The 25,264-nt window shown below is 45.2% G+C and overlaps 2 protein-coding genes across 2 annotated transcripts in view; one reads left to right on the top strand and one right to left on the bottom strand.

Annotated features, from left to right (window-relative positions):
* Positions 1-6,776: 6,776 nt before the first annotated feature.
* Positions 6,777-11,538, top strand: RPS4X (ribosomal protein S4 X-linked). The gene is made up of 7 exons (XM_008969202.3): positions 6,777-6,942; positions 7,901-7,978; positions 8,410-8,590; positions 8,987-9,084; positions 10,165-10,336; positions 10,751-10,908; positions 11,369-11,538. Exons 1-7 carry the CDS (start codon positions 6,940-6,942, stop codon positions 11,468-11,470), a joined length of 792 nt encoding a protein of 263 aa, XP_008967450.1. The 5' UTR covers positions 6,777-6,939; the 3' UTR covers positions 11,471-11,538.
* Positions 11,539-19,844: 8,306 nt separating this feature from the next.
* PIN4 (peptidylprolyl cis/trans isomerase, NIMA-interacting 4) overlaps positions 19,845-25,264 on the bottom strand; it is an 82,431-nt gene continuing 77,011 nt past the window's right edge. The window contains exon 4 of the mRNA XM_057301076.2: positions 19,845-21,103. Within this exon, the coding sequence (XP_057157059.1) occupies positions 21,014-21,103 (90 nt within the window). The 3' untranslated portion in view covers positions 19,845-21,013. The remainder of the gene's footprint in view (positions 21,104-25,264) is intronic.

Here is a 25,264-nt window from a genome sequence, read left to right as displayed (position 1 = left end):
ATATTTCTCCAAAGAAAGTATAATATAAATGGCCAATAAACACAAGAAAAGATGTTCAACATCATTCATTAGGGAAATACAAACCAAAACCACAATGCAATACCATTTCATACCCGTTAGTATGGCAATTATGAAAAACAAAAATGGAAAATAACAAGTGTTGGTGAGCACATGGAGAAATTCGGAACCCTGTGCATTGCTGGGGGAAATGTGAAATAATGCAGCCACTGAGTCTGGCAGTTCCTCAAAAACTTAAGCATACAATTACCATATGATCCAGCAATTCCACTTCTGGGTTTATATCCAAAAGAATTGAAAGCAGAAACTCAAATGGATACTTGTATACCAACATTCATAGCAGCATTATACACAGTAGCCAAAACATGGAAACAACCCAAGTGTACATCAACAGATCATGGATACACAAAATGTGGCATATGCATACAATGGAATATTAACAGGCATAAAAATGAAATTCTGATACATGCTACAATGTAGATGAACCTTGAAGATATTCTGATAAGTGAAACAACCCAGATACAAAAGGACAAATATTTATTATTCCTCCTATATGAGATACTTAGAATGAGAAGATTCATGGAGACAGAAAGTTGAATAGAGGTTACCAGGGGTTAAGGGTATGGGAAATGGGGAGTTATTTTTTAATGGGTACTGAGTTTCTGCTTGGGAAAATAAAAAAAATTCTGGAACTGGCTAGTGGTGATGATTGCACAGCATTGTGAATGTGCTTAATGCCAAGGAATTGTATATGTAAGAATGGCCAAAATGGTAAATAAATTTATTTATTTATTTATTTATTTATTTATTTGAGATGGGGTCTTGCTCTGTCGCCCAGGCTGGAGTGCGGTGGCATGATCTTGGCTCACTGCAACCTCCACCTCCTGGGTTCAAGTTATTCTCCTGCCTCAGCCTCCTGAGTAACTGGGATTACAGGCACACACCACCATGCCTGGCTAACGTTTGTATTTTTAGTAGAGACGGGGTTTCACCATGTTGGTCAAGTTGGTCTCGAACTCCTGACCTCATGATCTGCCTGCCTCGGCCTCCCAAAGTGCTGGAATTATAGGCATGAGCCACTGCACCAGGCCTCAAAAAAATGTTATGTATATTTCATCACAATAAAAATGTTTTCTAAAGATGGGCCTTAATATGCGTTGACAAGGATGTGGAGCGACTGAAATTCTCATACACTGCTGATGGGAGTGTAACATGACACAAGCCACTTTGAAAAACATTTTGGCAATTTTTATAAAAGTTAAATATGCACCTACCATATGACCTAGCCATTCCACTCTTAGTTATTTGCCCGAGAGAAATGAAAACATTGTCCATAAAAATACTCGTATGTGAACATTCATAGCAGCATTGTGGTAATTGCCCCAAACTGGAAACAACCCACATGTCTATCATGGGTAAATAATTAATGTTTATCCATACAATGGAGTACTAGTCAGCAATAAAAAGAAGAAGCTAAACTATTGATACATGCAACAACATAGATAAGCCTCAAAATAATTATGCCGAGTGAAAGACACTAGACCAAAATGAGTACATACTGTTTGATTTCTATTTATTTCTATTATTTAAAAATCTAAAAAATGCAAACTCATCAATAGTCAGAGAAAGCAGATCAGCAGTTGCCTGGGAATAGGAGTGGGGATGGGAGGGGCTGGAGTGAGGGATTACAAAGGCACATGAGGAAACTTTTGTTGGTGATAGATATGTTCACTATCATAGTTGTGATGGTTTCTTTGGGTGTATACATGCATCAGAATTGTCAAATTGTGTACTTTAAACACTTACTATTTATTGTATGTCAAGTATTTTTCAGTAAAGCTTGTGTTTTGGTTTGTTTGTTTTGTTTTTTGATCCTCTCACCTCAGCCTCCAGAGTAGCTGGGACTGCTGGTGCGGGCCACCATGCCTGGCTAATTTTGTTTATTTTTATTTGTAGACATGGGGTCTTGCTATGTTGCCCAGGCTGGTTTCAAACTCCTGGGCTCAAGCGATCTGCCCATCTCAGCCTCCCAAAGTTCTGAGATTACCGGCATGAGCCACCGCACCTGGCTGGTAAAGCTGTTTTAAAAATAAGTTTAAGGCTAGATGTAGTGGCATAGGCCTGTAATTCCAACACTACTACCATGAACTGCTCATACACGTCTATCCTCCTTAGTAATCTGGGACAGGATGCTGGGGACGTGTGTCTCAGTTCTCTCTTCAAAGACTCATCTCCCATTCCCACACTTACAGAACTAGAACCATGTACTCTGTGATTTCATTTATTATATGCTAAAGCGGTTTTTACAAAACAACAGAGGAAAGATCATTCAATATATTATAGTAAGAACGTCGGTTAGCTAACATTTAGGAGGAAATATAATTTTTTTCTATTTATTCTATTTATCTTTATCAACCCCAAGTTAATAAAAAATTAAATATATGTTATTAAATAGAATTGAGTATCTAATAGATCTTTGAACTGATAGCAGCTTTCTAAGCTTTGAAGGAACAAGAAGAGATTACAAGAGAAAAGATCAACAGATTTGGCTATATAAAATCCTGAAAGTTTGTACACTGAAAAGTACAACCAAAAAGAAAATAACCAATTGGTATGACAAAGGATTAATGTCTATATTTTATAAAGCATTCATGGAAATCTACCCAAAAAACATGTCCCCAAAGATAAATGGCCAGAGATACTTCACACAAGAGGAAATGGAATGAGTAAACAAGCATGTGGCAAAATATTCAACCTCACTAGTGGCTTTTTTTTTTTTTTTTTTGAGATGGAGTTTCATTCTGTCACCCAGGTTGGAGTGCAGTGGCACGATCTCAGCTCACTGCAACCTCTGCCTCCAGGGTTCAAGCAATTCTCCTGCCTCAGCCTCCCGAGTAGCTGGGATTACAGGTGCATGCCACCACGCCTTGCTAATGTTTTGTATTTTTAGTAGAGATGGGGTTTCACCATGTTGGCCAGGCTGGTCTCGAACTTTTGACCTCAAGTGATCCGCCTGCCTCGGCCTCCCAAAGTGCTGGGATTACAGTCATGAGCCACTGCACCCGGCCTAGTTGAGATTTTTTAGTGTAAATTAAAATAATTACATTAGCAAAAGTTAAAAATAGGTGATTACCAGGCTGGCACGAGTATAGTAAAATTGCAAGAATCCTCCGAGAAAGGCTTTTTGGCAATACACATATGCTACTACAAAAGGATTCAGACTCTTTGACACAGTGCTCTCTTTCTAAGGGTTACTGCCAACCACTCCCCTGAATTAATCACAGATGCACCACTTCTCCCACATCTGAGTCTCCAGCCCAGATCATGCGCCTGAGCTCAGGACTGGGTCTATAAGATATCTCCAGGCTGATGTTCCCCCGCACCCTCAGCCCTGTGTCTCAGACTCATCTCCTCATCTTCTCCTCAAGCACACTCCTCTGCCTCCTCCTTGTTCCGGTGAATGCGTCACTGAGTCACCAAGCCAGAAACCTGGGAGTCATCCTAATTACCTCGTTGTCCCTCACCCCTGCACATTCATCATTTCCCAGTCAGATCCTGCCAATACTCCATCTGCAATGTCTTTTGAGTCTTTGAGCCCCCTCCTCCTCAGCCCCAGAGTCACAAATCTAGGTCTCAGCAGCCTTCAGTTTCTTGCTTGTATTGTTGACAGAGACCTGACCCATGTCCTCCAAGCCACTCACATTTCCTTCAAACCATTCTACATGGAGGAGTTTGAGTTATCTTTTTAAAGCACAACACTGATTCTGTCCTCCTTAAAATCTTTCAACAGCTCTCCATTGTCTACCCACAGGCTAAAGTCCAAGATCCTAAAGATTTAGCTGCCCTCTGTATTACAACCTGCTTCACCACCATTTTTTTCTCCGATAAGCTTCTCCTAGCTTTCCCTCCCCACCCCCGCAGCCTGCTTCTCATATTATTATTTGTTCCTTGAGAGCAAGAACTAGATCTTAATCATCTCTGCATCCTCAGTTCATAATACAGAGCTTGACACAGAGTAAGCACTCAATAAGTGTTGGTTGAAGGAATAGATTTATTCTAAGGAAAATATTCAACTGAAGGAAAAAGCTGTTCACTGTAGCAACACGCATAATAGAGAAAAAGTACAGAAAACTAAATGTCCAACAACAGAGAACTTGTATTAATTGTGGGACATCCACTTAATGGAATATGATACAGCTGTTAAAGTAGTAATTATGAGGATTATGTAGCAACTTGGAAAGTGTTTCTAATATAATAAAAACAGAATACAAAATGGTCTGTATGCTAGGACTAAAATTATGTAAAAGTATGCATGCACACAAGCCGATCAGAAAGAGAACAGGAAGAGGAACAAATGAATACAGATGATGTGTTTAGGGTGTTTGGGGAGGTACTGTTTGCGATTTACTTAGCTCTTTCCAAATTTCCTTTATTGTTGTTAGAATGTCATTTGTGCATAAATACAAATTGAGAGAGAGAAATATACTGAAAAAGATGCTTTGATTTCCTCAAGTCCTTTGATAACCTACGGCATAAAAACAAACCACTCACCTGGGAGGCAAGAGACAAGCCCCCTCATCCCCAAACCGGCTGTGTGATCTTGATTAAGTGAGATCTGCAGCTCTAACTAGCCATTTCTCCTATCCTCTCTAGCTGGAAAGCACATGGTTATCCCCCCACTCCCACAGCAACTTCTCCACCATTTCTGTTAATTGTACCACCATCTTCCCAGTGCTCTCAGATTAAAAACCTCAGAACCAACTTCCATTATCTCATCACCTTCACCTTCTCTCTACTCCTCACCTCCAATTAATCGATCCTTTCCAATAATCACTTATAACATGCTTTATTGTGGATTGTATCCCAGTTTTAGACAAGGAGGAGTTCCTGCCCTCTTAGTTAATACTGTCTGCTTGGTTAATACTGTCTGCTTGAGAAGAGCCAACAATGTTTCCCTCTCTTGCTCCTCTGCAGACTGCTGAGGGGTAAAGTGGATGGTACAGATAGAGACTTGTGAAATGGAACCTCATGAGTTAGGAGCTTGATCTCATGGTGGGAAGAATTCAGGCACAGGCTGGATGCTCTCAGGGATAGTACAGTAGGACTTGGCACAATAAGTGGGATGCTGACTCCGTTTATTCATTCAACAAGTATTTACCAAGTGCTGGACACAGTGCCGAGCTCTCTGTTCAGTGGCAAGGGGCCTGCCCAGATGAATTAGGGCAGGCTCCATCCTGGAGGTGCTCAGTTTGGTGGAGGCCAGGTAACTAAATTTGTCCTTGCTACCTAATGTGCTGTGTGCCCTCACCAAGTTTGAACACAAGCCTCTGGGGCAAGAATGAGGGATTTACCCTGACTGAGGGGACCACGAGCCCACAGAACCAGAGGGACTTGAACTGTGCATTTCCAAGGCTGAGGTGTGGGATTAGGTGGTACCCAGGAAGGGGGTTTGGCTGTTTGTGGCAGTTCCAAGCTAAGGAATCGAGTCCACAAGCAGTCTTGAAAGAGCTGACTCTAGCCAGGCGCAGTGGCTCAGGCCTGTAATCCCAGCACTTTGGGAGGTCGAGGCGGGCGGATCGCTTGAGTCCAGGAGTTTGAGACCAGCCTAGGTAACATGGCGAAACCCCGTCTCTACAAAAAAATAAAACTACAAAAAATTAGTTGGGTGCGGTGGCGTGCGCCTGTTGTCCCAGCTACTCGTGGGGGCTGAAGTGAGAGGATCGCTTGAGCCCGGGCTGTCTGTCGAGGCTGCAGTGAGCCATGCACTACAGCCTGGGTGACAGAGTGAGACCCTGTCTCCCAAACAAACAAACAAAAAGAGCTGACTCCCTCGGAACAAACTAGCTTGGTGGGGCTTGAGCTTTGAAGTTTGGGATTGGGGAGAGAGAGCAATGGAGCCAGATAAAGTTCAGACCTGCTCCCTTAGGGCAGGAAACAGAGGGCCAAGGGCAGTTTCGAAGCAGGATCAGACCTACATTTTAGTTAGATATAACCAGACGATTTCTAATATCCTCTCTCCTCCCTGAGTCTCTGTAAGTGCCAAATGCGTTGTACAGGAAGCAAGGGGGAGGATGTCAGAGTTCAAGCAGAGAAGCAAGAGGGGGTTAAAAACGTTGTTGGGTCTTCCCAACTCAGTATGGGCTGCCTGGCTGGCTCAAGGGAACACAAAAAAGGGACAGACAAAATACGTTTAAGAAATAACATTAAATATTTATTAAAATGTATTCTATTGATTATATACAAGTTCTTTGTTTTGTTTTGTTTTGTTTTGTTTTTGAGACAGAGTCTCGCTCTGTCGCCCAGGCTGGAGTGCAGTGGCGCGATCTCGGCTCACTGCAAGCTCCACCTCCGGGGTTCACGCCATTCTCCTGCCTCAGCCTCCCGAGTAGCTGGGACTATAGGCGCCCGCCACTATGCCCGGCTAATTTTTTTGTATTTTTTTTTAGTATAGACGGGGTTTCACCGTGTTAGCCAGGATGGTCTCGATCTCCTGACCTCATGATCCGCCCGCCTCAGCCTCCCAAAGTGCTGGGATTACAGGCGTAGAATCATCTGTACGTGAGACTGGAAGTAAGCTCACTTTGAACTCTCCTTGAAGCCAGGGATGTTGTGTAGCTCATCTTTGTATTCCCAGCACCTAGCACAGAATAAGGCACACAAGAGGCGCTCAGCAAATATGGGAGGAGGAAGGGCGGAAAAGGGGGAGGGAGGAAATCGCCCTTAGGAGACACCCTCTTTCCGCGGCGGTTCCTCAACTCGGGACTTCTGACCTCCCACCAGCAGATGGCAAGAAAGAGTCCCGGCGCGCCAGCAAAGGGCTGAGCTGGGCGGAGCAGCTGAAAATCCGGCGCGCGCAGTCTCCAGCCCCAATTTCTACGCGCACCGGAAGACGGAGGTCCTCTTTCCTTGCCTAACGCAGCCATGGTAAGCCGTTTAGTTAGCGAGCTCTTAGGACGTATCCGCCTCCATCCTCCCCCGGCCGGGGCTGCCCGAGGTTTCGGGATTCCTACTGGGGATGGCCGGGCAGAGGCGAAGGGATCACGGCCTCCGTGGTAGGCCGGGACGGGCTCCAGGGCGAAGGGCGAACGCTGGCCTAGGGTTGGGGAGGCGCAGATCTGGTGCTGCTGTTGGGAAGGCCTCGGTCTCTGACCCGGCCATACGTCCTGATCCCGGGAGAAGCTGCTTTTCCTCCCGGGCCGGAGCCGCGGCTGGGCCAGGAGCTCAGACTGCGAGCCCGAGGTTGGTGGGCGCTGGGGGTGCCCGGCGGAGAAAGGCTTTCTTTGTCATTGCCTTTTTGGCACGGCCTGATTTTACCATACGTGGCCGGTAAGCATCTGGACACAGCATTAAAAAGTCTTCCTTACTCTTTTTAAAGTAAAATTGGTGTCAGCTTTTGGCTTTAGTGTACGAAGGAGCAGCACATGTGTTTGTGCGGATGTCAGAATCTTGTTCCATAAGTGTCAAAAACAGACGGTAACAAATTGTGAAAACTTTAGAAACACAGGTAGACTCCTGGCTCATTTCTGTTGCTGTGCGTTTCACTAGTATGGTGTTCTTGAAAGACCCTAACCTCTAAGCAGATACAGTTTCAAACAGTAACATGGAAACACTTTAGCAAGGTTCTGAAAGATAGTAATCAGTAAACGTTCTGAAACATAGTGACCAAGAATATTCTCTGTTACAATAAGAAGGCTTGTTGCAGCTTATGGATCTCACGGTGTTTGTTAAATAACTGTGTTTGTTTCTGTTTTATCGGAACACTATACTTTAATATTGTCCACATTTTGCTGAAGATGAAACTAAACTAAGAGTTTAGTTTCACACTAGGTTTTGTAAGCTGTTCTGAAACCTGATTAACAGCATTGCAATCTAAAACTTTCAGGCTCGTGGTCCCAAGAAGCATCTGAAGCGGGTGGCAGCTCCAAAGCATTGGATGCTGGATAAATTGACCGGTGTGTTTGTAAGTATCTTATATAAATATTTCCGTGGCCACTGTTTTTAAGTGCCTCCCAGGACTCATTTGGGGACCAGGCTAGGGGAGGAATATCTATTCTTGGCTTCCTCTGCTCTTGAAGGAGCTATACTATCTAGCTGTCCCCCACTTCCAATCGATTTAATATTTTTGTGCCTCATTTATTCCACATACCACATAGTACATTTACATGGACTCAGGATTCATGTTCTTAATGATCCTGGTCCTCTGACAGGGAAGATGCTATAAAACTTTAAGGTATGAAATAGTTTTGGAAGCTTTTTACACCTCCTGTGTAAAAGTCCAAGTTGGGTGTAATATGGACGGTCTTGGTGTTCAGTTAGTGGATCTGGTGGACTAGGAGGTAGGTTTGAGTGCTTTAGTGATCCCAACAGTGATTATCATTTTTAACGTTACAGGCTCCTCGTCCATCCACCGGTCCCCACAAGTTGAGAGAGTGTCTACCCCTCATCATTTTCCTAAGGAACAGACTTAAGTATGCCCTGACAGGAGATGAAGTAAAGAAGATTTGCATGCAGCGGTTCATTAAAATCGATGGCAAGGTCCGAACTGATATAACCTACCCTGCTGGATTCATGGGTAAGTGGAAGTTTTAAATACTCTGGAGACGCATATTGATGGCAGCCCTATGGTATCCAAATACTGTCTTGATCATTTTTCTAACCTTTGTAATCTGTCAAGTCTCAGAAACAAAGCCTGACCTTCCCTCTGTTTTTTACTTAAATAAAAAACATGCAAATAATCATGAAACGCTTTTCAAAACTAAATTTCGATTCACTTTTAAATTTTACATGCAGTCATGGGGTTTTGAAATATTGAAGATCCGGCCGTGATCTTTAATCTTCAGAATCCTTGTTGGATTAGAACTGGGAGGCACATGGGGGTTCTTTTTGTTTCGTAGAGAGCTATGGTTGTTGCTCGGCATGAGGTAGTGGGGATCACTGTATGTAGTAACCGGTTACTGCTTGATTTCAGATGTCATCAGCATTGACAAGACGGGAGAGAATTTCCGTCTGATCTATGACACCAAGGGTCGCTTTGCTGTACATCGTATTACACCTGAGGAGGCCAAGGTGAGTGTGGCAAGGAAGCTGGGTCTTTACTCAGTATAGTTACTTTGTTCTAAGGGCCTGCATTGAGTACGAGTGCTGCTCGCAATGAGGTGGGTATTGATTACTTAAAATCTCATACCTGGAAATATCTAGCTAACAATTTGATGAGATTCTGTCTTACATGTAACTTTTTGTCGTGTTATTAAAAGTCTGGCTGATAGCTGTAGGGCATTGATGGATACCTAAAATTGACCCCCATTTGAAGTTAACTTCCTCAGCAGATTTTCTTTTTTTGTGGTAGAAATGAATTCCAGTTGAACCGCGACTTCCTGGTGTCTCTTAAGAGTCGAGGAGAATGATTTCTGGGAACTTGTATATTGGGTACCTGACGTAGGAGCCCTTTGCCATGTCTCCATTTGTGGGAGTAGCTTTACTTTGGGGAGGGGAAGGTGTCGATGGAGGAAACAGACAGTCTTTGAGGCACTAGTTTGAGGTTTAAAAAAAGATTACAGTCTTTGATTATTTAATCCAGTTTGTTTTGATGGTTTTACACAAAAGTGTAGGGCTGTTTGGATTATTGGCTGTAAATGAAGGTTAATTTAATTGACTGATGTGGCTCCTAATTTCCTTTTGCACAGCCTTGTTAACAGCAGGCTGGAGGGCACGTCCAGTGGGATCTGTGATTATTTGATTTACTTCAAGGATATCAGGGAGTAGAAATCCAAAATTGAAATGCTATGTGAAGTATTTGTTGATTGGATGAACTGGTAATGTAATTGCTGTTAGTGAGACAAAACTCAGTCGTGATGTACAGGGAGCCATTAAGATAAAGTTGAGTTGAAGGGAAGAATTCCCAGGGCCCCATAAGGCTTAAAGAGCCTGGGAAACTGGAGTGGCATTTACATTGGAGGAGTGGAGGGCAATGGTGGATGTTAGGAGGACGAGCCTAGAGAAGGGCTTTATGCAACATACACTTGAGGGTGGAAAGAACGATCAGCGTCACAATTAATCTGCAGCAGTTAGGGAACCCATGGTTCCTGTATAGGGTTAAAAAGTACATGTGAGATGGATTCAATGTGGCTAACCCTTGTATTTTTCTAGTACAAGTTGTGCAAAGTGAGAAAGATCTTTGTGGGCACAAAAGGAATCCCTCATCTGGTGACTCATGATGCCCGCACCATCCGCTACCCCGATCCCCTCATCAAGGTGAATGATACCATTCAGATTGATTTGGAGACTGGCAAGATTACTGATTTCATCAAGTTCGACACTGGTAAGCATCCTCTGTGCTACCTGGGCACCGTCTTTAAGGCCTAGATCATTATGAATTGCACAGGGTCTGGGTATCTTTTTATTGAAAACCATCTGCTCCAATCGCCCAGGTTTGTTTATAGCCAGAGGCACAAATGCTCAGAATATTCATTTCTTTTCTTTAAATTGTTTGTTTTTTATAGAGGAGGGTCTTACTGTGTTGCCCAGACTGTTCTCGAACTGATTATAGGTGTGAGCCACCAAGCCTGGCCACAAAATTTCTTACGAGAGTCCCAGGAGTCCTAGCATAGGTAGCAGTTCCATATGAGGAAATTCAAATGGGGGGAAAGGAGGAATAAAATTTGTTTTGGACCTATCTCTGAGCTGCTTGTCATTTGTTATATTGAGTTGAAGCAGATTATTTCTTCCTGCCTAGGTAACCTGTGTATGGTGACTGGAGGTGCTAATCTAGGAAGAATTGGTGTGATCACCAACAGAGAGAGGCACCCTGGATCTTTTGACGTGGTTCACGTGAAAGATGCCAATGGCAACAGCTTTGCCACTCGACTTTCCAACATTTTTGTTATTGGCAAGGTAAGTCTGGGTTTTCCTTCTCTCTAGTCTGAGGAAATATGTAAATGCAGGTGGCTACTGGGATTGTAGCATCCAGGCTCCTGGCTGGCTCTGCTGAACCTAGTGCAAAGCCTCTTCTGGATAGGACTCAACGCAGAGCTGGGCTGAGTCATAATGATTAGCCTTAGGTACTACTAAACTTTGACTCACTTGAATAAATGGTAGGTGCCTGCTATGCACAATAAACTTCTAAGACATTAATTCTGAAGGGCATACGGTGAGTTTCATAGGACAGCCCCAGAAACCCAAGCAGTGGGTGCTTTTGGTAACCAGCATCTGTGTCTTGCAACTGCCTAGCTGATGCCAAGCACTCTCACAAACAGGCTTCAGTTCTGTTAAGTGAGGTGACAAATGTAGCATGTGCCAAGCCACTATGAGTTGGTGTGTGGTGGGTTTTGATTCTGCTTGTTTTCTCTTCCAGGGCAACAAACCATGGATTTCTCTTCCCCGAGGAAAGGGTATCCGCCTCACCATTGCTGAAGAGAGAGACAAAAGACTGGCGGCCAAACAGAGCAGTGGGTGAAATGGGTCCCTGGGTGACATGTCAGATCTTTGTACGTAATTAAAAATACTGTGGCAGGATTAATAGCATTTTGGTTTTGTGGGTTGTTTTTTTTTTAAATTCAGTTTCCTGCTATTTTACTGTATAACATGAACAGTGATTAAGTTCTCAGGCAGGCTTAGGCAGTCTGTTATTGGCTGGGCTTAGTTAGTGGTGGGAAGTAGAAGATACCAGACTTGGGAAAGGAACAGCAACTAACCAAGGAGTAGAAAGAGCCAAGAAATCCCAGAGTATTGATCTCCCCCGCCTTGACTTGGCCAAGAACTTCTCTACACAGTGGACCCCTCTGCCCTGTTAAGTTCCCTTGGCTTTTTAAAAATCTGCCCTCATTTTCTTCTCCAGTCTGTATTGCACTAGCCCATCCACAAGCCTGGCTCATCTGTTTTTCCCACTCCTGTGCCCATCTTGCCAAACACAGGATGAAAATCTCCAGTTGCCATTAAAGGTGGTCATAAATGGGCTGTTGATGTTGCAAAGCAGTGCACTTCCTTGGACTTAGTGCCCTTATTCTCCAGCTGCCGCTGCAGTCCTCAACTCTGTTTTTCAGAGGACAGAGATGTAGAACATAAACTTGTTCTTGCTTGTCCAAATGTGTCGGGTCATGTCAGGCTTGCTTACCAGTCTCAGGAAGATGTGCCCCTGCTTCATGGGGCCTGCTGTTACACACCTGTTCCTCAATCCAGTCCCTCCAGTCTCAGTGTCAATTATCCTACCTTGTGATTTCAACCTTCTCTCAACCAACTCTCTTGTTCCTGTTACCCTATAAAGCATGTCTTCCTGTTAAAAGTGAAAACCTCCCTTGCCACCTATAGCAGGGCTTTTCAACTTTGATACTATTAACGTTTGGGGCTACATAATTTGTGGGCAGCTGTCCTGTTTATTGTGGAATGTTTAACAACATTCCTAGCCTCTATCCACTAGATATTCACCCCCCACCCCCTGAGTTGTAATACAAAAATTACTTCAGACACTGCCAAATGCCCTCTGAGAAGCAAAGTTGCCCTGTGTTGAGAGGTACTGCCTTGTAGATGCTGTATCTCAGGTCACCTTCATTTAGCACCTTGCATTTAACTTGCTGTAGACCACTCAGGCTTAATCATCCCACCATCACAGGTTTAGGGGAGAAAATCAGTTGCGTTTTGGACATCTTTAAGATAAACATGTGAAGTCACTTGGCATATTTAGCTGGGAATGTTAAATGGTCCCTGTTTCCCAGGCGTGTGGTTTAGCAGTGGATAAGAGGCCTGTAGAGGCACTGTGGCTTAGGGCAGTATCTCTACCCCTGGCAGCATCCTGGACTTTGAGTCAGCAGACTACTTGGTCTTGCCAGAGAAAATCAGCTAAAGGAGGCATGCCCAGGGGTCCCTGAAGCCCAGATTTGGTCCCATAGGGCTTCTCTGCCATTCATATTGCAGACGCCAAAGCATGACTGGCTGGGGTCCCATTCACTTTTTTTTTTTTTTTTTTAAAGACAGCGTCTTGCTCTGTCACCCAGGCTGGAGTGCAATGGTTCAGTCATAGCTCATTGCAGCTTCAAACTCCTGGGCTCAAGCGATCCTCCAGCCGCAGCCTCCTGAGTAACTGGGACTATGGGCACGCACTGTGATGCCAAATTAATTTAATTAATTTGTTTCTGTAGAGAAGGTCTTGCTACATTGCCCACGCCAGTCTTGAATTCCTGGGCTCAAGTGGTCCTCCCACTTTGGCCTCCCAAAGTGCTGGGATTACACATGTGAGCCACTGTACCTGGGCCAGAAAAGGAATTTCTGCAGGGACTGGGCCCCCCTGAATCAGGGATGGGAAAGTTGTGTAAGTGGGCTTGCCAGGTATCTTGCTTTAAGAATGGTTCTCTTGTCAAGAGAATGGAGCTCATCCTTGTTCTGTTGAGGCCAGGTCAGAAGTAACCTTATGGTGCCCTTCAGAAACAGGCAGGTGAGCCGGGCGTGGTGACTCACACCTATAATCCCAGCACTGAGAGAGGCCAAAGCAGGTGGATCGACTGAGCCCAGGAGTTTGAAACTAGCCTGCGTAACATGGCAAAACCCTGTCTACCAAAAATTAGCCGGGCATGGTGTCATGCATCTTTGGTCCCAGCTATTTGGGAGGCTGAGGTGGGAAGATCACTGGAGCCTGGGGAATGGAGGTTGCAGTGAGCCATTATCGTGCTACTGTACTCCAGCCTGGGTGAGAGTGAAACCCTGTCTTAAGACAGGCGAGACTATGAAAGGCCAGAGGGCAGGACTCCAGCCAGTCACCTGGATGCAGGATCCTGAATGCTGGTAGGCTGTTGGTGCTACACTACTCAACACATCCTTGGCTACACTTTGCTTCTTTCTAGGTACTAAAATCTCTGCTCAGCAGATGATAGAAATGTGAATTTTAGCTAAGGGACCAAAGCAAATATGGAAGAAAATGAGAAGCCTCAGAGTTCCTTTCACATATATGATGGTTTCCTAGATGTTAATTGGTGAGCCAGTCCGCACAACTGGAGAATTGGTGTGTTCAGCTGTGGTCTCGTATCATAGGGAGATGTGGGGTTTTGTTTATTTTATTTTATTTTTTATTTTATTTTATTTTATTTTATTTTTTGGAGACAGGATCTCACTTTGTCACCCAGGCTGGAGTGCAGTGGCAGGATATGACTCACTGCAGCCTTGACGTCCCAGGCTCAAGTGATCCTCCCACCTCAGCTCCCTGAGTAGATGGGACTACAGGAGCACACCACCATGCCTGGCTAATTTTTTGTTTTTTTGTAGAGATTGGGGTCTTGCTATATTGCCCAGCCTGGTCTCAAACTCCTGGGCTCAAGTAGTCCTCTCAAAGTGCTGGGATTACAAGCAAGAACCACTGAGCCTAGCCTGGGAGATTTCTTTTCAACATTTTAAACTTGGGATTTTTTAATTTATTTGTTAAACTAGCACAGGGATTTTTTTGTTTTGTTTATTTTGAGACAGAGTTTCGCTCTTGTTGCCCAGGCTGGAGTGCAATGGCGTGATCTCGGCCCAGGGTAGCCTCCGCCTCCCAGGTTTAAGCGTTTCTCCTGCCTCAGCCTCCTGAGTAGCTGGGATTACAGGCATGTGCCACCACGCCTGGCTAATTTTGTGTTTTTAGTAGAGACGGGGTTTCTCCATGTTGGTCCGGCTGGTCTTGAATACCCAACCTCAGGTGATCTGCCCACCTTGGCCTTCCAAAGTGCTGGGATTACAGGCATGAGCACGGCACTCGGCCGGGAATTTTTTTTTTTTTTTTACTAGCAACTTCCCATAGTGGGGAAGATTTCCATTCTAATACCAGGCAAGTGGACTTAGCGCAAGGGCCCTGAATCATCTAAATGAGCTGCAAATTTCCAAATAAAATGGCTTGTGTCTTTGTAAGGCTTTTTAAGCCTTCCAATTTGCTTCATATTCTTAGAGCTGAAGGAAACCTTTGAGATCATCTCAGCAGGGAGCCAAACAGAAGTCCTGAGATGAAACAGACTGAAGCTAGCAGAAATTCACCGGGTTTAGTTTACATCCCTGTGCCTCCAGCAGGCTAGGCCTCACATCTGAGTCAGAGCAGCACAATGCAGCACAGCTTTGAATAAGAAGAACAACAAATAGCTAGGACATATATAGTATTTGATAGTTTACAAAGCCATTTTGATTTTTTGATACCCAAATCCTGTATTCTTTTCCCTAAACCAGATAGAGAAGAGTGATACCTCCCTCTGGCCTGTCAGTCTGTTTATAGTGTCCCCATCAAGCTCCAGCCAAAAGCTTTGGACACATCCTTGATTCCTGTTCCTTTTATCAGAAAATCCTGGTGACTCCACCTTCAAAATATGTCCAGAATCCATATTTAGTGATACTTAGAAATAATTGCTCAATTTTGCACAATCATACAGCTTTTTACAGAGTCCTTATCTTTGAGGATACATACTGAAGGATTTGCAGAAGAAATGACAAGCAATCTGAAATTTGCTTCAAGTCTGGGTGCAATGGTTCATGCCTGTAATCCCAGCTCTTTGGGAGGCCAAGATGGGAGTTGAGGCCAGGAGTTCAAGACCAGTCTGGGCAATGTAGAGAGATACACCACCATCTCTACAAAAGTTTTGAAAATTAGCTGAACGTGTTGGTTCTCACCTGTAGTTGAAGCTACTTGGGAGGCTGAGGTGGGAGGATAGCTTGAGCCCAGGAATTTGAGACTACAGTGAACTATGGTTGCCACTGCACTCCAGCCTGGGTAACAGAGCAAGACCCTGACTCAAAAATAAATAAAAATGGCCATGTACTGATAACGTTGAAGGTGAACGATGGGTAGAGGGGATTCATTACGCTCTCTACTCCTATATATCTTTGAGATTTTTCATAATAAACATATAAAGGAACAAATAAATAGCACAGTGTATGCCCTCCTCCCAGATAATATCAGACCACTTATCACCTGCATCACTACCACCCTGGTCTGAGCCACCAACAACTCTTACCTGCACTCTAGATTATAGATAGCACCAACCCATAACGGGTCTCTTGGCTTCCATTCTTGACCCCTACAGTCTCAACCCAGCTGCCGAATGGGATCCTGTTTAAGACAGGTCAGGTCACTCCTCACTCATGCTCCTAAATGAGCTCCCATCTATCCCAACTCAGACTAAGAGCCACAGCCATAAGAACCTGCGAGGCCCTCACAGTCTGGCCTCACCTCATCTACCTGTTCCCTCTGAGTCAATCTGTTCCAGCCACACTGGCCTCCTTGATGTTTCTTGAACACAAGAGGCATTCTCTTGCCTCAGTACTTTGCACTGATTCTTACTGTAGTTTATATTATGAACATTCTCAAGTATACAGGAAAGTTGAAACAGCAGTACAGTGATTACCTATATAGACACCAGCTGGATTCAATAATGGTTAACATTTTGCCATATTTGCTTTATTTTCATTCCTGTATATGTACACAAACATCTTATTTTTCTGAACACTTTGAAAGTAAATTGCAGCCGGGCATGGATGGCTCACGCCTGAAATCCCAGCACTTTGGGAAGCCAAGGTGGGAGGATGTCTTGAGCCTAGGAGTTCAAGACGAGCCTGGGCAACATAGGGAGACCCCTCCAACTCTACAAGAAATACAAAAAATTAGCTGGGTGTGATGGCACTGGCCTCTAGTCACAGCTACACAGGAGGCTGAGGTGGGAGGATCACTTGAGCCAAGAAGGTGAAGGTTGTACTAAGCTAAGATTATGCCACTGCATTCCAGCCTGGGTGATAGAGTGAGACCGTCTCAGAATTTTTTGAGATGGACTTTCGCTCCCGTTTCCCAGGCTGGAGTGCAATGGCGCAATCTCTGCTCACTGCAACCTCCACCTCCCAGATTGAAGCAATTCTCCCGCCTCAGCCTCCCGAGTAGCTGGGATTACAGGCGTGAGCCACATGCCCGGCTAATTTTTGTAATTTTGTAGAGACGGTTTCACCATGTTGGCCAGGCTGTCTCGAACTCCTGACCTCAGGTGATCCGCCCTTCTCATCCTCCTGAAGTGCTCTGATTACAGGCATGAGCCACCACTCCTGGCCTCAAAAGTTTTTTAAAAAAAGAAAGGGGTGGCTGGGTGCGGTGTCTCACGCCTGTAATCCCAGCACTTTGGGAGGCCAAGGCGGGCAGATCGCGAGGTCAGCAGTTCGAGACCAGCCTGGCCAACGTGGTGAAACCTCGTCTCCACTAAAAATGCAAAACTTAGCCAGGTGTGGTGGCAGGCGCCTGTAATCCCAGCTACTCAGAAGGCTGAGGCAAGAGAATCGCTTGAAACCAGGAGGCGGAGGTTGCAGTGAACCGAGATCATGCCACCGTACTCCAGCCTGGGTGACAGAGCAAGACTCCATCTTGGGAGAAAAAAGGGAGGGTGGGGGGCCACATGTTCTCAGGACCTCCTGAGGGCTGTGTCATGGGAAAAAAAAAGTTTTTAAAGTACATTGCAGACATGACCTCGGGTTCCTGGTACCAAAAGTTGGCAAGTGCTGGGTCTGAGGGACTCCACCCAAGGAGTTAATTTCCATGTTCCCTTGAACATAAACTGGCTATCCAAGAGTGATGCTATCTTTTCAGGTAGGACTTTCCTCTCCCAAATTCGAAATCCACTCATCTGCTCCAGGTTGTTTAGCCTGGAAAATTGCCCAAACACAAAGATCAATTTTAAAGCCCAAAGGGGTCAGGCACAGTGGCTCACACCTGTAATTCCAGCACTTTGGGAGGTGGGCGGATCACCTGAGGTCGGGAGTTCGAGACCAGCCTGGCCAACAAGGCCATACCCCATCTCTACTAAAAATACAAAAATTAGCCGGGCATGGTGGCTGGCACCTGTGGTCCCAGCTACTTGGGAGGCTGAGGCACAAGAATCGCTTGAACCCAGGAAGCAAAGGTTGCAGTGAGCCAAGATCGTGCCACTGTACTCCAGCCTGGGTGACAAAGCAAGACTCTGTCTCAAAAATAAATAAAATATTATTAAATTTAAAAAAACTCTTTATTGTGAAGTCCATGTAGCCAGTTGATTCTCATAGAATGCTTTTATTGACTTTTGCCAAACTCATATCCATAGCCAACCTATGGTTATGGTTGCAATCGACAAAAGAATGTTAGCTCCCATGAGAGTATTGGTTGATATTTTTGTTTGCATTAACAAATAAGACAAAAGTGAAACAACAAAGACATATATGTTGGAACTTCAACTTATCTGTCAATGATGTGAGCAGCTTCTTTGCTGACTTGGAGAATAGTTCTTGAATACTGAAAGAATATTTCCTTAATTTTTAACTTTTTTTTTAATTTTTAGAGACAAGGTCTCACTCTGTTGCCCAGGTGGGAGTGCACCCTGCTACTCACAGGCACAATCACAACACCCTGCAGCCTTGAACTCCTGGGCTCAAGTGATACCCCTGGGACTACAGGCACATGCCATCACCCTTGGCAATTTTTTTGTACAATTCACAATGTAATGGCTACAGTGACAGCACACTTCTAAGTTTAACCTGCATTTTTAAACATTTTCTCCATCACTTCCTTAACACTAGACAATCACCAAAACAATTAGCCAAGTTCTGATTTGTAGTGTTTGCCCATTTCCATGGCTGATTTGAGGCTACCAACATGTCACTGAACAAGGAGTTGGGAGGAGATGAACGTAGCACACCATTACATAGCATTTCCACCATGCAGATACAGCAGGTGTGAATAACTTCAAGGGCATCATAGAGAGTAGTAAAATGTAGTAAAATAATGAGGAAGTGATGAGATTTTAGTATTTATTACCTTTTTTTTTTTTGAGACAGTCTCGCTCTGTCAAAACTTACATATATATGTTTTTTGTGGGTTTTTTTTTTTAATTTTTTGGCTGGGCATGGTGGCTTATCCCTGTAATTCCAGCACTTTGGAAAGGCCATGGCAGGAGGACCGCTTGAGCCCAGGAGTTCAAAACCAGCCTGGGTAAGATGGCAAGACCCCACCTGTACAAAAAAAAAAATTTTTTTTTCTTGAGACAGGGTCTCACTGCAGTGATTTCGGCTCACTGCAGCCTTGACCTCCTGGGCTCAAGCAATCCTCCCACCTCAGCCTCTTGAGTAGCTGGGACTACAGGCGCACGCCACCATGCCCAGCTAATTTTTTTTATTTTTATTTTTTGTAGAGACGGTGTTTTGCCATGTTGTGCAGGCTGGTCACAAACTCCTGAGTTTAAGCAATCTGCCCACCTCGGGCTCCCAAAATGTTGGGATTACAAGCATGCAACACCGCACCCAGCCAAAATGTTTTTTAAAAATTAGCCAGGCTGCTGGGCGTGGTGGCTCACGCCTGTAATCCCAGCACTTTGGGAGGCCGAGGTGGGCGGATCACAAGCTCAGGAGATCGAGACCATCCTGGCTAACACAGTGAAACCCTGTCTCTACTAAAAATACAAAAAATTAGCCGGGCGCAGTGGCAGGCGCCTGTAGTCCCAACTACTCGGGAGGCTGAGGCAGGAGAATGGCATGAACCCGGGAGGCGGAGTTTGCAGCGAGCTGAGATCGCGCCACTGCACTCCAGCCTGGGCGACAGAGCAAGACTCTGTCTCAAAAAAAAAAAAAAAATTAGCCAGGCAAGGTGGTATGTGCCTGTATTCCCAGCTATTTGGGAGGCTGAGGAAGGAGGATCCCTTGAGCTCAGGAGTTCAGGGTGGCAGTGAGCTATGATTGCACCACTGCACTCCAACCTGGGTGACAAAGCAAGACCCTGTCTCTAAAAACAAAACAAACAAAAAAGACAGGATTGTGCTATGTTGCCCAGGCTGGTCTTGAACTCCTAGCCTCAAGTGTTTCTCTTGCATCAACCTTCTGAGTAGCTGGGATTACAGGCCTGAGACACCATGTCCAGCAAAAATATTTTTAATATTGATACTTTTTTTCATTTTTAATGAATGCTGAGAAAATTCCTGAAAGTTTAACAATTGGCCCTTGGGAGCTGGTAGGAACTGGTTCCAGCTGGTATGAGACCAAGCAGGCTGCCCTGATTCTGGCAAGTGTGCCACCTCAGTACCCCTGACATGGGCACTCCTCCATTCCTTCTGCTACCTCTGCCGTGGGCTACTTTCTGTGCTCCTAGCCTAGTCCCTCTTCTGCAGGCTGCTGCCCACTCCCTAGAGCTCAGCTTGACGTGTGTCACGTTCTCTTCAAAACCTCTTGTTCAAAATCACTGCCTGTAGAATCAAGTTCAAATTCTTTGGGCTGTCCTTGCAAGGCCTCCCTAGTGTGGTGCTCAGCTATTTTTTCAATAGAAAGACAACAGTAGCTTGCAATCCCAAGTCTCTGTTTACCACCACGACTTCTTTCTTGGACATCAGGCCCACAAAGCCACCTGCTCCCTGGGCGTCTCCTGTTGAATGGTCTCCTGTTTTTCTTGTAGGGCCTCAAATTCACCCTGTTCCCTTTTCTCTTCAGACTCTTTGGACAGTTTCTTCTCACGGGAACATTTTTCTTCCACTCTGCAACCCTGCTTGTCCCCGCTCCACTAACTTTTTTCTGGTGGACTGTCATCCATCCTTCAGGTCTCAGCTGAAACGTTGCTTCCCCTGGGAAACCTCTGGGAAGGTGAGGGACTCACACACACCATTTCTCTCTTCTTCCCATCATAGAATTTGCCACATTGTATTAAAATTGTCTATTTGTCTGTCTCCCCCAGGAGACTGTGAGGTGCATAAGGCTCATCTTGTTCACCACTCTATCCCCAGCACCTAGCCCGTTCACTGGCACCCTGTGGGTGCTGAACAAATGAACAAATTAATGAGGTACATCCAGCAGTTCCCCTACAAACCCGCCCCCACATCTGTCTGGTTTCCTTGCTGTTCCCCAAGCACACCTTGTACTTTCTCTTTTCTGAAAACAAAAACAAAAATCCATAGTTTTTGTTTGTGCTTAAGGGGACAAAGTCAGAAAATGTCACCTTCTGAAATTGGAACTAATAGAATCAACATTGAATAGATGAGATCAGCCATCTGCAAAATAATCCACTTTAAGGGGTGGTTTGTAAATATGATACCAATGAGATGAGGGTGCTTCTCAGGTCTCTATGGTGACCAGCATGTTGCTGCAGGCTGGGAATCTGCCAAACATAAAGAAAGTGATAATGTCAATCAATTGTAACCTGATTGCTAGAGATAATGCTGTATAAACAGGAGGGCCCTTGTCTGCATGGGGTCTTGACAAGATTTGAGCCAAAGAGCAACACATTTATTGTGTCTGATCATCATTAAGTGCTACATGCAGCCCTTTGCAGTTTACAGAGCTCCTCCTTGCAGTGAATTTCCACGACCCTGAAAAATTGGGCTTATTTGCCATTTTACTGGTGAAGAAAAATGCCCACACCTTCACTAAGCCCACAGGAAGTGAGAAGGTTATGAACTGAAGGACAGAAATACTTCTAGGGCAGACACAGCAGCTTTTGGCTTTGAAGAGGTTTGGCTTGGGGCCTCAGACCCCCTTGAAGGGGGCAGATTGTCATGGGGTGGGGCGCTGAATGCTGCCAGGTTGATCTCTTGTTCATTCAGCAAACATTTATCGAACCACAACCACGTGCCCAGCAGAGCGCTAAGAACTTGGAATACAGTGGTAAGAGCTCTTTGTCAAACTGACGACCTAAGTCCAGGACTGTGACAAGTAAATAATCACAAATATGTTGTGATAGGTGGTCTGAGAAGGGAAGCACGAGGTGCTCTTGGAGGCCCATAGAAGAGACACCTATACAGATCTTGGGGGGAGGGTCTGGGAAGGCTTCACAGAGGAATTGGTGCCTTGAGCTGACTTAAGCATCTGAAGGGACTTAGAGAGATAAAAGGGGGCTGGAGGACTCAGAGGATGGGGAGAGAAGGACTTTCCAGGGAGAGATGGCAGAAAACAAGAACGCCTGGGAGTGAGGGTGTATGACAAGTAAAGGCAAGGGAAGAGGGGTGGGAGGAAGTTGTGAGAGGCGAGGCTGGAGAGATCATCACAAAATCCAAATTAATATCATCATAACCTCACAATAATAACTTATAATACAATATAACAAATCCATCATATTAATCACAATTAGTAATCGTTAGTTGATTAAATCAATAAATCATATTACTGGTACTGACAACTTTATAATAACCAGGTCTAATTGGCAGCAAGTGATTAAAGTGCTCTGGTGCAGGGCACCAAGTTGAGCAGGTTACATGCCCTCTCTCCTCTCTCACCCTCACAACAACGCTACCAGGGAGGTACTGTTCTCCCACTTTGCAAATGAGAAAGTTGAAGATTCAAGATGTTAAAAAGCATACCGAAAGTCGCATTCGCTATGAAATGGCTGGCCTGGCATTAGAATCGAGGCTTATAGGGACTCCAGAACCCATCCTGTAAAATGATTTGCCTAATAGCACTAGGTCTCATTACACATGTACAAAAATTTGGACTTAATCCAAACAGAAATAAAGTCATCCATGAGTTCTGGACAGGGGGGTCGACACCCAGATTTTGGTTTTGTTTTTTTTTTTTTTTCTGAGACGGAGTCTCCCTCTGTCACCCAAGCTGGAGTGCAATGGCACGTCTCGGCTCACTGCAACCTCCGCCTCCCGGGTTCAAGAAATTCTCCCTGCCTCAGCCTCCCGAGTAGCTGGGATTGCAGGTGCCTGCCACCATGCCCGGCTAATTTTTTTATTTTTAGTAGAGACAGGGTTTCACCATGTCCAGGCTAGTCTCGAACTCCTGACCTCAGGTGATCCACCCACCTCGGCCTCCCAAAGTGTTAGGATTACAGGCATGAGCCACCGCGCCCAGCTAAATTTTGCTTAATTTAAAAAGCTCTCTCTGGCTGCCCGGTGAAAGCAGCTCGTGGAAGCAGAGAATAGAGGCAGAGAGGGCTGCGGAAGGCTTTTGCCTTTTACTTCAGCTCTCAGGTAGTGTGGCTTGGCCTAGGGAGACAGCCATGGGGACGGAAAGAAGGGATTGGCTTCATGCAATTTGTAGGGGGTAAAATTGACAGGCCTTGGTGACTGATGGGATGTGGAGAGTGAGAGCAAGGAAAACTTGAGAATGACTGCCTGAATTCTGGCTTAAGCAAATGGATGAGTAGGTGGCAGAGCCAGTTGTAGAAAAGAACATGAAAAGAGGAAGAGGTCCGGGGAGAGACACCCACTGAGTTCACACTGCAGGTAGAGGGCGAGGTACATACGTGGGAGACACTAAGGAGGAGGGCCTTGGGAGGCAGTTGGAGAGATGGTTCTCAACCTCAGAGGAGAGGTCTGGACTAGGCATCAGGATAAAGAAGGTAACTGGAGCCCTGGAGGGATGAGGTCTCTCAGGCGTGCCATGCCTCCAAGTGAGAAAGGCAAGGGCCAAGGATACCCTGATGCACACCACTATTTGAGGGAGGACAGAGTGAAAGGGTCTGCAAAGGGCCTGCTTGCTCCCATAGGAGAAGATAGCTGGCAGGCCCAAGGGAAAGTTGGGCCTTCAGCTCCTTGAACTGAAAGGACCTTTGGAAAACATTTGATTCAAACGTCTCATTTATAGATGCCTCCCCTCGGAAGGACACCAGGCAGCACCACTGCCAATTTGAGCACTCTCATATCTTTGCAGCTAGGATGAAGACTTGGGGCTGGGTCTCCAGCTGTGGGGAGAGCTACCCAAACAACCAATCCCACTCTCTTAACCCAGCCCAGCCCCTTTGGAATACAAGGCTCTTATATGTGTGGCAGTAGTTTGATCTAACTGTTGAAGAGACACTACAGCATAGCGGTTAAGGATATGGCCTCTGGGCCAGGCGCGGTGGCTTCTGCCTGTAATCCCAGCACTTTGGGAGGCTGAGGCAAGCAGATCACTTCAGGTCGGGAGTTCAAGACCAGCCTGGCCAATATGGTGAAACCCCGTTTATACTAAAAAAAAAAGAAAAAAAATTAGCCAGGTGTGGTGGCAAGCACCTGTAATCCCAGCTACTCAGGAGGCTGAGGCAGGAGAATGGCTTGAACCCAGGAAGCGGAGGTTGCGGTGAGCCAAGATTGTACCACTGCACTCCAGCCTGGGCAATAGAGTGAGACTCTGTCTCAAAAAAAAAAAAAAAAAAAAAAAAGGATATGGCCTCTGTGCCAGAGTACCAGTGTTCAAAACCCCCACCAACATTCACTAGCTGTGATAGTGGGCAAGTCAATTCACACCCCTGATTCTCAGCTTTCCCATCTGTAAAAGGGGATAATAATTGTACCAACTTCATAGGGTTTGTTGTGAGGATAAACCGTATTAGAACACTCCCTGGCGACTATTAATAGTAAACTCTGGGCCAGGCATGGTGGCTCATGCCTGAAATCCCAGCACTTTGGGAGGCCGAGGCGGGTGGATCACCTGAGATGAGGAGTTCGAGACCAGTCTGACCAACATGGTGAAACCCTTTCTCTACTAAAAATATAAAAAATTAGCTGGGCATGGTGGTGGGCGCCTGTAATCCCAGCTACTTGGGAGGCTGAGGCAGGAGAATCACTTGAACCTGGGAGGCAGAGGTTGCAGTGAGCAAAGATCATGCCATTGCACTCTAGCCTGGGCAACAAGAGCGAAACTCCGTCTCAAAAAAAAAAAAAAAGTAGTAAACTCTATTGAGTGTTAGCTGATCCTGGCCAACAAGAATGTGTTGTTTCCAGTTACAGTTTCCAAGTCCATATTCTCTGGGGCCTAACTGCTCACTAAAAATGCTTAGGGCATTCATAAAGCAGGGATGACAACAAAAGTGTTTTGGAAAATAATATGATAATTGAGATTTCAAATAACTCCATCAAAGTAGTCATCACAGGAAAAAGCAGACCTTGGTTAGACTTTCTTACCCTTTTGTAAAAAATTTTTTTTTATTTTCTGGCGGGAACTTATAGAGCATTTCTTACCCTCTTTACAGTTTGGTATAATTTTTATTTTGAATCACGTAATGGTAGTGGGAGTATTGAGTAGGGGGTGCAGGGGACAAGGTAAAACCCAAATTTTTTAGAGCCCCTGAGTCTTAGTCTCAGATAATCCCATTTGAGCCTTGCATCAAGCCTGTGATGGAGGTATCATTTACATCCTTCTTCGCAGAGGTGGAAAATGAGGCTCAGAGAGGTCAAGAACCTGGTCCAAGTTCACACAATTAATAGGGATGGGCTGGATGGGAACCCAGGCAGTCTGATGTCAGAGCCCCTCATGAGGTGAGGGGTTAGTGTTTGTGGTTCTGGAGGTGGGGGTAGGGTTTCCTCAGTGTGGGTCTAACAGTCCCATATAAAGGGGA

This window comes from Pan paniscus, chromosome X (genome assembly GCF_029289425.2).
Source record: "Pan paniscus chromosome X, NHGRI_mPanPan1-v2.0_pri, whole genome shotgun sequence".
Classification (NCBI taxonomy): Eukaryota; Metazoa; Chordata; class Mammalia; order Primates; family Hominidae; genus Pan; species Pan paniscus.
Note: the sequence above shows the minus strand (reverse complement) of the source record. Positions and strands in the feature narration are given on the sequence as shown.

What these genes read in the sequence shown, in the direction of transcription:
- RPS4X (XM_008969202.3), top strand. An exon ending in TTACACCTGAGGAGGCCAAG is followed by an intron (nt 9,085 to 10,164) that starts GTGAGTGTGGCA and finishes GTATTTTTCTAG; the next exon opens with TACAAGTTGTGCAAAGTGAG. An exon ending in ACATTTTTGTTATTGGCAAG is followed by an intron (nt 10,909 to 11,368) that starts GTAAGTCTGGGT and finishes TTTCTCTTCCAG; the next exon opens with GGCAACAAACCATGGATTTC.